Source organism: Labrus mixtus, chromosome 4, assembly GCF_963584025.1.
Source record: "Labrus mixtus chromosome 4, fLabMix1.1, whole genome shotgun sequence".
NCBI lineage: Eukaryota > Metazoa > Chordata > Actinopteri > Labriformes > Labridae > Labrus > Labrus mixtus.
The window spans coordinates 3,913,595-3,929,633 of record NC_083615.1 but is presented as its reverse complement, the minus strand read 5'-3'; the positions used below and the strand labels follow the sequence as shown (position 1 = coordinate 3,929,633).

Below are 16,039 nucleotides of genomic sequence, written 5' to 3'. Positions count from 1 at the left end.
GATCACTTAAAAAAAAAAAATTGTGTTTGAAGCTTGTCTGAAGCGTAAGACGACAATAATGACAGAGGAGCTAACTCGAGAAAAAAAGTCCTCTTCAGGATCTCATGAGGCTTGTTCCTAAAAATATATACTGTGTGATCTACAGATCCTAAGGCCGACTTGGCGGCGCATAAACAGTGGGCCTCAGACGAGCCGAGAACACAGAGACTTTTGCCTCGCTTAACACATCTGGATGAATAGAGCGGCGTGTGCCCTTTCAGAAACACGTGGGACAGCTCTCCCTCTCACTGCTGTGTGCCACTGGGAAAGGACGGCTCTCAGACCACATTCCTGTTATTGTTATTCTAATTAGCTTCCAGAAAGAAAAAAAAAAGGAGAGGAAAAATGCACACATACACACACACACACACACTCGCACACTGAAAAAAAAAAAAAAAAGCTTATTTGCAGTGAAGGCAGGAGGCGAGGCAAAGCTGCGTGATGGTGGGGGGTCGAGTCAGAGCAAGCCGTGTATGAGATAGAGGCCCTGATGTCTCCTAAGGATTCAGCCGAGGCACGGGGCGAAATGGCAAAAAATAATCAAGAGAGCTCAGGGGGGAGGGAGGGGGCTCAGGGGGGGGGGAGAGAGAGCTACCTCTTCACACACAGTCGTCATAAAGAATATCTCTAAAAAAGCGCCTCTGCATTCCCCTCATCCCCAACGCGGCTGCCTTCATGTGACAGCTGCGCACATAAATACAGACAGAGGCCATAAACAAAAAACAATTACTCTCGCATTCTGAAGTTCAACATTTATGACGTGGGGAGGAAATTAAACTGACGTCACACCTGATACAGCATTAACATACCATATTCAAACTTGTGTTTTTACTGCGACAACATTATACGCCGGTGAAACTTTCAACCCAGTGGTGCAACACAGACATCAAGAAAAAATCTATTTTCCTCGCACTACTTCCTAATCATCGTGCCGCCCGCAGGATGGCTCTCATAAGTAAGAAAGAAACACAAGCTTCATTTCTCACAAAGTGGATATGGATCATGCAAACACACACAGGCGCCGTTGTCGGCCCGAGAGGAAAACGAGCACTAGGATGTGAAATTCCAGGCCATGGGAAACGCAGACCGGCTCTGACTATATTCTTTAATCCCTGGTGATTATTTCAACGAAAATCAAGAATCTTTCGAGCTTCAATGAAATATGGGGGGGAAAAAAAACGTACTTAGCCCTCTAGTTCTCTTATTTCTTACTAGTTGCATCACAGTGTCCTTTTTTATTTTTTATTCACTGCTCCAGACGATGGTTATTGATCAAGCCCATACAGTTCACTTTCCTCCAATATTATCCAGGAGGAGCCTGTTCCCCTATAACCCCATCCAAAAAAAGGGAATGTTAACTAGATTTATTTGTGATTTGCACGTTTCACAGTTGCACTGAGCACCGGTTTTTAAGAGTCGAATAAGAGCTGGAGTCTTTCAACGCATGATTACGAAGCTTGGCAGACAGTTTACAACAGCAGGGGCTAAAATGCCACGGGGGTAAGAGAGAGCGGCATGTTGAAAAAACCTCAGCGTGCTATTTCTTGATAGAAGCCGTGGCCTCTGGTACCGCTGATTCCCCTGAGTTGACGCCAGGACAGTGATTTGAAGAATTCCTCTGGTTTCTGTGGCCCCTAGAAGTGCCCTTTTACAGGAAATGTGACAGAGGGGGAGCAGTCGTTGGCTCCAGCGATCGAGGCCCTACAGCTGGTAGCTGTCAGTGCACCACACGACCTCTTGACCCCAGTGATGCTTTTTGGTGGAAAGGGATGAGCTCCGGCAAATACTTAACCCAGGAGATAAAAAAAAAAAAATGGAGGACCTACACCTGTGACGCTATAAACCTCCAACCTGCTCGACATAGATACTTGTGATCTTCTCTGTCTGTAATATGCTACACAGCCATGTTCACCAACATCCTCCCCCCCTCTCTAACGGCTTAATCTGGCCTCCCCCCACCGCCGCCGATGTTTGCAGCTACCTCATTAATGCCCAGTCGTCCAGCTCGGGGGGGGGACTATTGTCGGAGGGGGGAGGGAGCCGGGTGCTCAAATTCCGCAAAGCAATTTGAATATGTAATGTGCCAGCCGTGATATAATCACCAAATCCCATTCAGTGATTAAAGAACACTTAAATTGCTCTCACTTAACATTTCTCCACAGACACACTCTTATAGGCTTGTTAATGTAGCTGCCGGTTTTTTTTTTTACAGATGTTCCAGCACATGTTTACAGAGATTATTTGTTCCTGACATATTTTTCATCATGTGCTGTCGGCAAAAAGAAAAAATTCCTGTGTTCATGTATCATTCCTGTATTTCCAATCTTTCAGAGACAACAGGCGTTGGGGGCTCCCCGGGGTTCGCACACTCGCCCTCCCCCCCCTCCCTTGAACAAAGCACTCCCCAGTTGCCGAGCCTGACCCAGTAACCTGGCTAGCAGCCTGGGGGTACAGCACGACCTGTCTTCAGGGCTGCCATGGGCCCGATGCGAGCGCACAATCCGGCATTTGTGTACAAAGCAAAGTCACTTTCGTCGATGCAATCGGCTCTTGCAGGGATTAGAACGGCTCCTTTTAGAGACGGCTGATTGTGTGTGGTAAATTGTGTAGTAGCCTAATAGCAGGCCGAGGCAGGGAGAGCGCTGTAAACTAGCCGGACACAGGCATCTTTATTTACCAACGTTTTACAGGAATGTGCGGAAGTGGAACACATTCACTGTAGAGTAAAAAAAAAACATTTTGTGTTTATCATGTTTTTTTGTTGATTAAACATGATGACTATCTCAAAATCCTGAAAAACAAGTTCTACAGTTTTGTTTTTTTCATTCTCTGAATGTTAGAGAAACACTAAAGTCCTGAAGTCACCTTTATGAAGAACATGTGCTATACTGCATGTTAGCTCAATGTGGCTAAGTGAAAAGTTAGCGCACGTTATTTGGCCCAAAACGTTTAACTGATTACTTATATATGCTTTTGAAATAACTCCAAAAAGTTTCTTGTTTTAAGCAATGTATATTTTCTGGTTAAAAAGCGTAGGAAGAGAGGGGGCAGGGTGTATGAGCTGGACCTTCATTCTTGCAGAAATGTAGCATGCACTGTACCAACCAATCAGCTGGCATTTGAGCGAGTGTGCGGGCCTATCTTCTTCCTCATTCTGCTGATTTTACAATGCCCTTCACCTACATAAAGTGCATATATAACTACCTCCTTATATATATATATATATATATATATACACATACATCACACACAAATACTATACAAAGATTTTATATGGCTCTGATGTTGAGTTGAGAGGGGATTAAACTGAGAAAAAGGACCCTGGTTCAGATCAAATCCAAACCTTTTTCTTTGTATTTATGGATTCACATTTTGAAGTGAATGCCTTACACTTTCATATCACTGCCCTTTTGCTTCCAGAGGTTTTAGATGATGTCGCTCTTCTCTAAATGACCACATGCAAGCGAGGATGACACGACACAGTACAAATGAATAAATCAATGGCAACTGTCACTCAGGCTAAAAAAAAAAAAAAAAACTCCAACAAGGTAACATAATCTACAGGCTGCACAAAAACCAAAAGTCCCGAGAGGCCGGCGTCTTTGTACAAACATCACTCTGCCTATTGAACGCTTAAGACCAAAACTGACGAGCAGAGTGACTGTCACAAGTGTGCTCCACAGCAAATCAGAACTAATTAGAGAATTCAATTAGGGAGGCATTTGGGAGAGTATATGCAAAACGTCTTACCCCCTGGCTCCCCTTGAAGCAAATGGCTGGCTGATTCGATAGGGATGCCTGAGAGAGAGAGAGAGAGAGAGAGGAAGGTGAAACTGGTTACTGATTCAGGAGTCACGTTCAGGTTTAATCTAATCAATAGCTCATATGTTATCAATAAACAGACAGCACTGCAAAGTGGATTTCTCTGGATGGCAGCAGTCTGGAGTAACGAGGAAGGCTTAATTTAACTTTCCTCAATCGAGTCGTCGCGTTTCCTATTTTAATAACTAGCTGTGCTGTTAAACTGCGGCTGTGGCTCAGTTGGTAGAGTCGTCGCCGGGTCGATCTCCAGCTGGGCAACATGTCCGATGTGTCCTTGGGCAAGACACTTAACTCCCGCTGCTTCGGTGGCGGTGTTTGAATGGGATTAGTTACTTCTGATGGATGATACTACACAGCGATCACTACCATCAGTGTGAGAATGTGTAGGTGTGACATACAGTGTAAAAGCACTATATAAGCTAAAGTCCATTTACCATTTAAAAATGACTACCACTTTTCTATAGATCAAGCATATCGATTTTTTTTGCCTTAATCGTCAGAGGAGAGTGTGTGATCAATTGATAATAATAATAATAATATAATAGACTTATATAGCACTTTTTGATAGAAGCAGAAAACTCCAGAAAACTTTGCTTATACCATTCAACGTGTGTTTATCATTTAATGATTGAAGGCAACAACAAACCCCAGAGGAGGGACATAGCTTCTTCTGAAACTTTTCTTTTAAAGAAGTATTTTTTTTTGCTAAGCCCTCCGTGCCTCGCTTTGGGACTGTGCTGCTCTCCCTAAACCCACGCTCTATACCTGCTTTGACGTGTTATTGTTTCTCTCCCTCCTGCTGATGAAGGAATATTCAAACCCTGGAGTATGTCTGCCTTTGAGGCAACATGATACATAGTTAATAGATGGGAGACTTTTATCTGTGAGGTACAGCTGTGCCTGTGATTGACAGCGCTCTTAATTCATTATTAATGGTTTGGGGGGGGAAATATCTTCTCCATGGAGGAGTATTGTTATGATATTCTTCATCATCATCCGCCCGCTTTTAATATTGAATAGAATAATAAATATTCAAGCATGTTTGTTACATATTACACACACAGCCGTGGGGGCCCAAACTCTGATTCACTTCATGATCAGATTGTTTTGATTGGTCTGCCATAATGCAACTTATAATGTAATAAAAATCTGTTGATCATAATAATCTGTCTGTGAATAATCATCTTCTGAAACAATTAGAGGATTAATCAGAACTACTTCCCGCTAATACTTCAGATGCGGGATTGCCAGGCATTTGTTGTTGTCTTCTATTTTGAGCAACTGGGGAACAAACTGTTTAATAACAACTTGTTTACAACTGACAGCTCATTCAGAAGTGTTTACAGATAGATTACCAACAGCTACAATCAAGGAGACTTTGTTTAAACCTGGCAAACCCAGAAGTTATTGTTTGTATTTTTTGATCAATGTCATTAATAAATCTTGATTCTCATAATTAGCTAAACTGTATCAAGGGGTATGATAAGGTTTGAGTTTATAAATGCTGCTTCTGAAGATGGAATATTTGCTGTTTTTAAAGCCTCACGTAGAAATAAAAATAATCAACATATACAGTTGTTATTGTGACATTTTCCAGTATTTTCTGACCCAAACAGTAAATCTGTTGCTGAAGCCGAAACAATAAAATAAGTTGGCACGCACTGATATCTCACCCACAATACAGACATTAAAAATCATAAATCATATTATCCACTAACAACAACTGTCAGAAGCAGAAGAGTAAATCTTTCAGGCCACATCGAGTGGGTCTGGTGGTGTTTTTGTTGGGGGTGGTCTTGGACTCTGAAAGCTGTAGTAGTAAAAAACTGTGCAGTCTGGTAGGAAGCTGTCAGGCTGAGAGAGAGCTCTGGAGTTCACTCTCTGCTTCACAGACCAATGAGCTCCGGAGCTGGGCGGGTTCTCATTCTCCAGCCGTGAAAAAAAAAAAAGGGGCATTAAAAACAATAATACACAAGAGCTCAGTTCAACTTGCCGAGCCCCTGGGATGACTGCACACACAGCTGAACATCCAAGAAGGAAAACACTCCTCCTCCAAATGATCCTCATATACTGAAGTCCTAACTGTCTTATCAAGAACTGCTCTGGGAAAGACCATTTGCATAGACTAAATTATCTCAGTCTAATCTAATGGACCATAAAAGCATTAAAAACAGTCTCCTGATTCAGAGCACTATAACTTGCTTGATAGCTTGTTCATTAATGTATTCCCGGGAGCGAAATGGGCATTTAAAAAAAAAAAAAAAAAAACTTTAAAAATACATTTAACGATCTGTGTTGGCTTCTAATCTCTATAATGAATTTGAAATGTTATGGTCGTGTAAGAGAAGCCAGCCTACAATCACTAACCTCTGTCATATGGGGAACTTTAAAAACCTTTTGGTATTCGGGAGATTTGGTAAACAAGCTGACAAACACAACACAAAGTAGCCCGAGCATTTCTCCATTTCTGCTACAAACTATATATTATTTTTTTTTACTCAGAGTTTATAACTAATTCAATGAAATTCCCACATTCATCAAAATGGGAGGAATTAAGTGTTAAAATCACAATAAATCAATCTTTTTGCCTTTCTTCAAAGCCTACTGTAGCCTATCACAGCCTCCTAAAAGCAACATTTTATCAGACACTAAAGGCTTTTGTCGACGACATCTCAGCTCAGCTTTAAACTTTTTCTCCTTTTGAACAAGCAAGAAGAGGAAGAAAGAAAGAAAGAAAGAAAAAGAGAGCTGCTTTTTCCAGTAAGGATTCTACATTTCCCGGAGTTGAGAGGCGATTGAGAAAAAAAAATGACAATATCGCTTTAAAAAAAACACACAGAAGCTCCAAAAGTTAAAGCGTGTAATTGTCTTACCTTCAGGTTCTGGAAGGCTTCGAGGGTCCGGATGGCAGTGTCAGTGAGTTTGACGTGATACAGGGTTTGGTTCGGGGTGTTTTTGTTGATTTTGCCACAGGAGAGCCCATACCGATGCTCCTGTCTCAGCGCTGCCATTTCTACAACTGAAGGGCTGCTGGCGACATTCAGACTGAAACGTCACGAGCATGTGGGAGGGGCTAACACACATACACACACACACACACACACACACACACACACACACACACCCACACACCCACACACACACACACATACATACACACACACACCCACACACCCACACACACACACACATACATACACACACAGGAAGTAGGAAGACAAGCCAACTATTTTACTTTCGCTTTTTAAGGTCAAATTCGTGCATTAGCCATTAGTACCCCTAGTTTCAGATTGTATTTATTTGTCTTTGATATATTTCTTCACAGGGTTAGGTAAAGCTGAAAGCTGCATTCCTATTGGTTCATGAATTTTGAAGGAATTTCTGTAAGAATTGGTTAATTCTTGAAAAACCACAGAGGCAATTGCAGCCTCTTTCAGTGTCGTTCAGGCTGTAAATTGTTTTTTTAATCCGTCTTTATTGACAAATTTAAAACATACAAATAATGTTTATACAAATTCTTATAGAGGATGAACATACGACAGCAAAATACACAGGAACAAGTTAATTCAAACATAAATCAAGACTAGGCGAGATTATATATAAAAATAAATAAATAAAAATCAAACTTTTCCAAAAGTATACATCGGGCAAATGTAAGCAGACAACAATCTGGAGCAAGGACAAAAACATTCAACAATGGCCAGAAATCAAAACAACAAAAATTCAGCACCAATCTTTCTAGCAATCCTGCTAGATTTGCAACCCGGACACATCGTCAGTGATGTGCCTCCACCGGGTGTTTTGGGTCTTATCATCAGACACCCTCACCCAGGCAGCCCAGCCTTGTGTCCAGGTATGATGCGCTGCCATGTGTCACCCCTCTTGAACAACAGCGGTTCTGGCTATAGTCATTTATCAATACATTTTTCTTTATTGATTATTGGATTTTGACCATAAAATTGTCCATTGATTCGTGTAAGCCGAAAGTCACATAAGTCGATAGCGTTTCCCCCAACCAAAAGTCCAAAACCCAAAGAAATCAAATTTGAAAATAAGTTAAAAAACAAAAAAAGACTTTCTCTTGTGCATCAATAAAGTAAAAACATCTCACAATGTATTAAATCTCAGTACTTTTGTTCAAACAAATGGCAAAAGGGAAGACACCTTAACTGTCCATGTGTCTGTTGGAGAATGAAACAAATATGGATGTGGATTAAATGAATCCCCCTTGGACAACAATTTTTTTGCTGTGGATTATTGTGGACTCAGCATCACAGTCGCCAGTTTGTTTTTCCTGTCTAACTTCTAGACTATATAAACATTGGAAAGAGCCATTGGTGTGTGAACTGTCTTTGTGAAGCCTCAAGTTTGCATTCTTATCATGGCCATGGTATTGGGAGCCACAAGTTACCATATTTTGATGAAGAGGTTGGCGGTGCAGAGAAGCGAGGGGTTTGTAAACATCAATTTATCATAGCTAACCGGTCAAAGTCCATCGGCAAGTCATACGCGTCATAAGCTTCCCATCACTTTTCCCGCAGAAGCAGAGGTTGAATCTGTGGTGTATGCTGAATAGAGCTGTTTATGAGACTAGTGAAGAACTTGAAAGAAGTAGCTGACACGCTGTTTGCGACTATCTGATGGGGAAAGTAAGTGGTGGCTGAACGACACTTACTGGGTCTTCTCATCACAACAGCCTGCCATCTTCTCTGGGAAAAGCAAACAACAATCAGGACTTCCATTCACACACCCCATTGCATAACTTAATGTTTGAGAAACGCTGAAAAAGCTGGCAAGCCAGGTATGGGGAACTCAGACACTGAAACCTGCACTTGCTTACTAGGGCTGGGACAATTTGGACCAATTCATTTCTATCACGATTCTTGCCGCCCATTTGATTTGTATTGCGATTATGAAGTAAGCTATTGCAAAACAAAACTATTGCAATATGACAGTAAACAGCGTTGTGATTTTCATTTCCAATTTAAACAAAACAAAAATCGAATTATACAAACATGAGAGAGTACATCATAAACAATATTTACAAAAACATTGCATCACATGTCAGTCAGTCATTCTTTGCTTTTTTATTATCCATTTATTTTTCCTGCTATCTATCAAAACTGCAACATCCTGGCAATTGGTTCCCACAAATTCACTTTCTTTGTAATGATCATCTGACCAGCATCTGTTTTCTTTGTTTCCTTTGCGACGAGTCCCGCCCCATCTCGTATATAAATGCTTGACCAGTGCCGAGCATCTTGCTTTCTTAACAATCTGGTCTGAGAAGTTTCAGTAGTAGCACCCATAGCGGCCAAATAAACGATAAACAAACAATCTGAATGCTCTGAATAGCGAGCTTACCGCCGCTAACCATAGCTGGCAAATATAAATCAATGACCACCTCACCGGCTCCATGCTACAAGCGCATTCACTATTTATACATTAATTCAAAGGAAAATTTAAATACATTTAAAAACAGACAACAGTAAAAATTAACAAAGATATACAAGCCTTACAAAAAAGAACGTTTTAAGAAAAAGTTCAAAAGCAGAGACAGAGTTAGCAGACCGGATTTGATCAGGTAGGTCATTCCAGAGCCTGAACAGCAAAAGCTAGATAGCCCTTTGTCATTAAACAATCACTAGGCACAACCAGTAAACCCTGATCAGTTAATCTGAGAGGATTCCCAGGCACATAGTTAGTAAGTCAATGATATACAGTATATAGGGGCCTGGTCATGTAGAGCTTTAAAAGTTAATAATAACATTTTAAAATCAACTCCCAATTCCCCGGAAGACAATGCAATGAGCGTAATGCATTGGGAAACATCTGTGTGTCATCGGCAAAGCAGTGGTATTGTACATTATGTTTACTGATGATTTGACAAAGGGGAAACATGTAAATGGAGAACAGTAAAGGACCTAAAATTGACCCCTGTGGAACACCTGGACTGAAACAAAACACAGATGATGTCAGGAGTTGCCTATGACGACCGCACATGTTCTATTTGACAGGTAGGAATGTAGTAAGTTTAGAGCAGACCCTTTGAGATCAACCCAAGACTCGGGACGCTGAAGCAGGATGGTTTGAGCCACAATGTCAAATGCTGCACTCAAACTTAGAAGGTTTCAAATAGAAATGTCTCCTTTTTATCAGCTGCAAGGAGTCAAGTCATTTGTCATTTTGACTTAAGACTGTGCATAGTCATAAAACGAGACTAATAGTTATCTCATATCTCATTTGCACACGTCACAAATCAATTTAGAGGCAGTAACTTTTTAGAAATTTAGAAATCCATAAAAGCCCTTTATAGGAACAAGTGTTGCAAATTAGCCCCCGCTATAAACACTGATACATGCATTGGATTGCTGTTTTCAGTTTGTCTATATATTGTATCTGTCCCTATCAAATAAACCATAAATAAATAAATTGGACAATAATTACTGAGAGGGGTCAAGTTAAGGTTTCTTTAGATTTGGCTGCGCAGGTTTAAGTAATGCTTGGTACAGAGTGAAAAATTATCAATTGTGGCCCTTTGTGTGGTTGTGGCTCCAAAGCAGTTGACCCAAGTCATACTGTGAGAGAGGATCAAAGATGACCAATCTCACGGTCTTCAATCAATCAAATAATCATTATTTTTATAGCGTCATTTTATAACAAATGTTATCTCGAGACGCTTTACAAAAAGCAGGTAAAAGACCTAACTCTTTGTTATTTGATATTACAAAAATATCAGGAGCTCCCAGGAAAATCGTGTGTCCAAAGATAGCCGTGACAAATATCTAGCAGTGTCAGGAATTTAGGACGATCATCTCACAATGTGAATGCCTCTATGATCTACATCAACTGCCTATCAGTAGAATTGAACATGAAACGACGCACTAATCAGCGCGACCACACAGGCCCCAGAGCTGTCGAAAGCGTTTGCTTACAATAACATGACTTATGTCAAGTTCTCTTTGCAACACTGGCATCTCAATGAGATTGGCTGAAAATGTGTTTGAACAGCAGCAGGGTTTGGAGGCAGAACGGAAATGATGTGCAGGCCTTTGACTATTAGTGATCTAATAGTCTCCATCTGTTTCCACAAAATGTTTCAATAAAATCTGATAATTCAGGGAAAAGGTACAGTATGAGTGTTGCCCAAACCATTCACTACAGAATTTATGACCTTAAAAAAGACTTTAGAATTGTGTGAATAACTGAAAATCAAACCAGGACTTTTTAGGATATCAAGGGAGACCTGCAATCTATTCCCGTTGCATATGCAATTTGCTTTTTTGCATTGTCGTATCAGTGTGTTGACTGAGCCAGGGAGAAGACTTGTGCTTTTTTGTTCCAACTTTAAGAGAAGCAATATTGTCCAAGATAGAGGGACAGATATTATTAAACAAGTGTACCAAAGATTAAGTCAATCTCTTTCTCCCTTTTTGGTCTAGTTTGCTTATGTAGGTCATATTGAGGCATTATCATTATACTGAGACTGTTTTAGAGCAGGTAATCACTCCTCATTTTACGTTTAACTTGCCTTTATACTTGTCTCCCGACAATTTATTCATTACCATTATATCACCCTGTTTACACTGTTGGATGTTTTTAGGATACTGAAAGCTATCTTTTGAATGAATGAATCATGTAGGGGAAATTTTGGTCTAAATTTTAAGGAAATATAGACCAATATATTAACTTCAAATTTCATAAAAATTACAATTTCACTCATCAAAGTCCATCAATATTTTCAATTTCTGGTCTTTGTATTCTGAAAATACTTGGCCTGGTTGCAAAATAGTATATGCACCAATGGGAATGTATCTATTGAACTTCTGCGTTGTGTTGGTTAGGATGAATGATGCTGTGATACCAGGATTCACTTTATGTTTGACAACCAGTTATTCAGATAGATAAATATGGTGTTTTCACATGCGCACAAAACCACTGAAAACTTCCTGGAATTTCCAGGGTGGGCGGCATGTGGAAATGCAAATAGCCATATTTTTCACTGACTTTTCCTGCCAGCCCACTAGTAAAATGTCCTTCATTATGTTTTATGTTCACTATAGTCTAATGTGCTCTTTCATTGATACCATAAATATGTTGAAGTACACATAACATTGATATAAAGGCAAAAATTGTCAGTGTTGGAATCTATTGCTTTGTCAGCCATTCCTGCATATTTCTTCTTATGTCATGTCCTTCCTCCTTCCTGCTTTAAGCTAGCAGCAATCACTCATGAAACAACTGATTTCCTGCAACAGTTAGGTGAGATCAATATTTAAAGAGGTGTGACAGACATAACATTTTGAGAAACAAAAGAATATGGCTGGATTAGGATAGTTTAACAGAAAAATTGAGACCCCTCTCTTCCACAGGGGGAATCCTAAAAGACAGGAAAGACGAGACGGGGGCAAAATGACTTGAAGAAAAACAAAAGGAATGGCTCTGAGCTTCAACATGAGTACATTATGGAGAACCTTACATTCACACATCAATATCTCCAGGTCGATTTTGATTAATGATTAAAAATAAGACAGTGAATTATAAAGCTTAATATATGACCCTTACGTATGAATATCACACTCTTATTGGTGAAACACTGAACTTTGTATTTAAGGCAAAGAGGAAACAAAAGTATGCAAGTGGTTTCCATGATGAATGTGACGAGATGTGAAGAGTTCATAGTTTAAAAAACAGCAATCATTTCAGTATTCAAGAATATTAAGAGAATACACTGGACTAAAAAACATGATGTATTTATTCTCAAGCAGTTTACACCATTACTAAAGAAAATCTAATCAGTAGTCTAGCATCTTGCAAATTGTTTCTGTTACAATAAAGTATCAGCCAATCTAATAAAGCAAATGAACTAGTTTCTTCTGAGATCTTATTGGTCGATTGCATTCATGGAAACAGCACTATGGGGCACAACGGTGAAGTCATTAAGAAGCTTACAGACGTTCTGGCAGATTAGGTTTTTCTCTTCTAATCCAGCAGATTACCACTGCACAAGCCTGCTGGCTGGGAGTGCTTCGATGTGCCGCACAGTTTCTTTAAATTGATCATTTTTTTTGTCGCTGCGACATTACTTGACCGCAGAGACTTGAGACAGAGGAAGAACAAGCAGGAGTGAGCAGAGGTCAAAGTGTGTCGATGCACAGTTGCAAGCGGATGGAACCTCTTAAAAAATTGTGGATAAAGCCGGGATTTCAGGGATGACGTCCGATTTGAAGCGCAACATGGAGTTTTGCAAATTTTAAGCGCTAGATAAATCATTTTATTTTGAGAGAGCTTTGATAGCAGAAGTAGGTTCACAACATAAATAATAGTCTACACCTTTGTAGAAACTGGACAAGGAGGATCATCTCTGCAGATGGTGTCCATCGCTCTCTGAGAGGAAATGGAAACAGATCGGTGTCGTCAAGAGCATAAAAACCCTGCAGGAAAGCCAACAGAGCCCGAGGTAAGAGATGTCATTTCTGAGTCTGCTGACAAGGACAGTCACACCAAGCCTCTCTGTCGGCCTGCAGAGGAAAGCAAGGGTTTGTGTGTGAAAGATCCATCTGAGACCAAAAGCCCTTCTCATCCTGAGAGAGTACGTGGAATTGCAGAATGCAAGAAACACAATCTGAAAAAAACCAATAGCTGGAAGATGGTTCGATTCCAGGACCCGTCAATGGATGATGTCGTGTCGGAGAGGGACAGCTCGGCGGAGAGTCTCTTTCCAGAATATGTGATTGAGGAGTGGACCTCCTCCACTTTTGATAAGCTGTTCATGGCAGAAGACTGGCAGGACATCACAGGTGAGCGTAAACTCTTGTAGCTTTCCTTATCCCTCATTTAAAACCTAACATCTGTTTTTGCATAGAACCACAAAAAGAGAAAGGGATCAAAATGCGATTTAGATCAGGCCTTTGTGTGTTTGTGGGTGTTTGTCTGAACGTGTTTAGCAAACAGCTAACAGATTATCCATTGCACCCCACTGCTGACATGCCCTTCTTTCCTCATGCAGAGGATCGTCTGTTGAGAAAGAAGGTGTTGGAGTCCAGGGGCCATCATGCACTGCAGCCTACCTGGGGTCAGGAGGTCACTGTGAAGATGCAATGTGTCCTGGAGGACCGGACTGTAGTGGAGAAGGACTGCAAGCTCGTCTTTGTTATCGGAGAGGGAGATGTAAACCAGGTAAAAAGCTTTTAAAAACCCACAACCCTCATTTTTTTCTAGTTTTCTCCAGTATAAGGTGCTTGTATTTCATCACAGCTTGTCAGTGACCAATAGAGACAATGAAAACAATTAGACAAGTTATAAAAGTTGCAAGCAAATTAGATTTGTTTTTTCAAGACAGACCATTGAGGAGGACTGTCTTTACGGTTCGTTTCCAAAGAATCAGATCTTATTTGAGTGGACAGATGTCACCTGTAGTATCTACAGTACATGTGGCGGTAGTAAAAGCATACGCTGATGATGCTGCTCTTTATTACGGAGGCCTGAGAAATAGATTTTTTATCTTTGTGTGTTGTTTTGTCAGTTGCACAAAAGGAAACATTTAAATCAGATTTGAGGGTCTTGACAGGACCAATCGAGTCTACAACAATGCTAACATTTAACTCTTATCTAACATGGACATAATAGCATGCTAATATGCTCTAGTTAGCAATAGCGATATGTCGGAAGCTAAACATGCTAACATCATATTTATAATACTTTCATGTTGATGTTTTCTGTTTTTGAGGTTTGCAATCTTACTGTTGCCTGGTACAATGTGCTAGCATGTGCTTATTAACACTAGCAATAAAGTCAATGTAGTGATGCAGGGCTAATGGTAACCGTGTTAGTTATATATACTATACTTGAAATAATGAGAGGTTTTATGTCAATTATGACAAAGATTTTTTTTAAACACAAAGGCATTCCAATGTGTTTTGTGTGATTATTATGTAAACCAGAGATTTCAATATTCAGCGAGTTGTTCTGTGACACCTGTAGGCCCTGGAGGAGTGTGTGATGTCCATGCAGAAGGACGAGATCACGTTACTGTTGGCGGATTCCCAGTATGCCTATGGACTTTTGGGAAGGTAAGAACATCCGTATATTATCATGTAATCGTACACTGTTGGATTGGGTAGCCCATTGAAGCGGAAACAAAAACTTGTCGATTTTAGATTTTTAAAAAAGTATAAACTCAACAAGAAGCCCAGAGCTCCTGTACCTGTTGCTGTGGGGGGTTGGCCTGGTTATCCAGGGGCAGCAGGGTTAATGAGCCATAAACAGGAGCAGATGGCCTCCTCCTGACACCATTCAGAGGGCCGCCTAACCAGGGTGTGTTTGTAACCTCCAGACCTGTGGGAGGACACCACTCATATTACCTCCAATGGCTTCGGTTTCTAACCTTTACACCATTTAAGTGCCAGAATAAACACAGAGGAAATTGGTGTTACACTGAAAGCCTTTATTTATGGTTCTTATGTTTACTATAAATAACTTGAGACACATGAGAACTGGACGTTGATACCACCGTGATTTGATGAGGTTTTTTTTATATGAAAGCTTTTAGATTAATTATAGGGAGTATTTTTGTGCTAGAGCGAGAGGTAAAAAGTACTGGGGAAATGTCCTTAATGTGATTTAATTTGTTTTTGTGTTTGAGCCGTTATTACTGACACAAAAATATTAAATATGAGCATTCATTTAATTCTGAAAGCAACAGTTGCAACCCAATGCCAGTGTTTAAGCAAGTTTTCTCTTTATAGAAAAATTAAACATTTTTAGCCGGTTTCAAGGACTCTACTTACAAACAGTCAGTTCATTCATCTGAAACAAAAATTGTTTTTCATATAAAGCTTGATTATAGCATAAGGCCTTGTTTACACAACAACAAATTCATCCAAAAACAGCACTAGGGTATCCGTCATTTCTGGATGTATGAACCTCACCGCTCAGTGAAAGGAACAGTATCTGTGCATGCAGGGTTTTTTTTACATTACAATGTCACACCGCCAACTACTGGTCTGGCATATATACTACAACGTCGTCGGTCGTTTTGGCGGAGCCATGTGCACGATGGTTGTTGTCAAAATTAAATTTTTTGAAAAGAAAAAACGACTCGATTTTCAAGGATCATCTCGTACAAACATGACCATTCACTGGCAGTATAGTCATTTAAGATGTGTTGTACTACTAA

At 40.2% G+C, this 16,039-nt stretch overlaps 2 protein-coding genes across 2 annotated transcripts in view; one reads left to right on the top strand and one right to left on the bottom strand.

Annotated features, from left to right (window-relative positions):
* LOC132972422 (RNA polymerase II elongation factor ELL) overlaps positions 1 to 6,891 on the bottom strand; it is a 30,327-nt gene extending 23,436 nt beyond the window's left edge. Inside the window, exons 1-2 of the mRNA XM_061035231.1 lie at positions 6,735 to 6,891; positions 3,790 to 3,837 (exon numbers count right to left, since the gene is read on the bottom strand). Of these exons, the coding sequence (XP_060891214.1) occupies positions 3,790 to 3,837; positions 6,735 to 6,872 (186 nt within the window). The 5' untranslated portion in view covers positions 6,873 to 6,891. The remainder of the gene's footprint in view (positions 1 to 3,789; positions 3,838 to 6,734) is intronic.
* Positions 6,892 to 13,243: 6,352 nt separating this feature from the next.
* The window catches only part of fkbp16 (FKBP prolyl isomerase 16), a 33,686-nt gene continuing 30,890 nt past the window's right edge, over positions 13,244 to 16,039 (top strand). Inside the window, exons 1-3 of the mRNA XM_061035220.1 lie at positions 13,244 to 13,661; positions 13,871 to 14,040; positions 14,845 to 14,933. Of these exons, the coding sequence (XP_060891203.1) occupies positions 13,259 to 13,661; positions 13,871 to 14,040; positions 14,845 to 14,933 (662 nt within the window). The 5' untranslated portion in view covers positions 13,244 to 13,258. The remainder of the gene's footprint in view (positions 13,662 to 13,870; positions 14,041 to 14,844; positions 14,934 to 16,039) is intronic.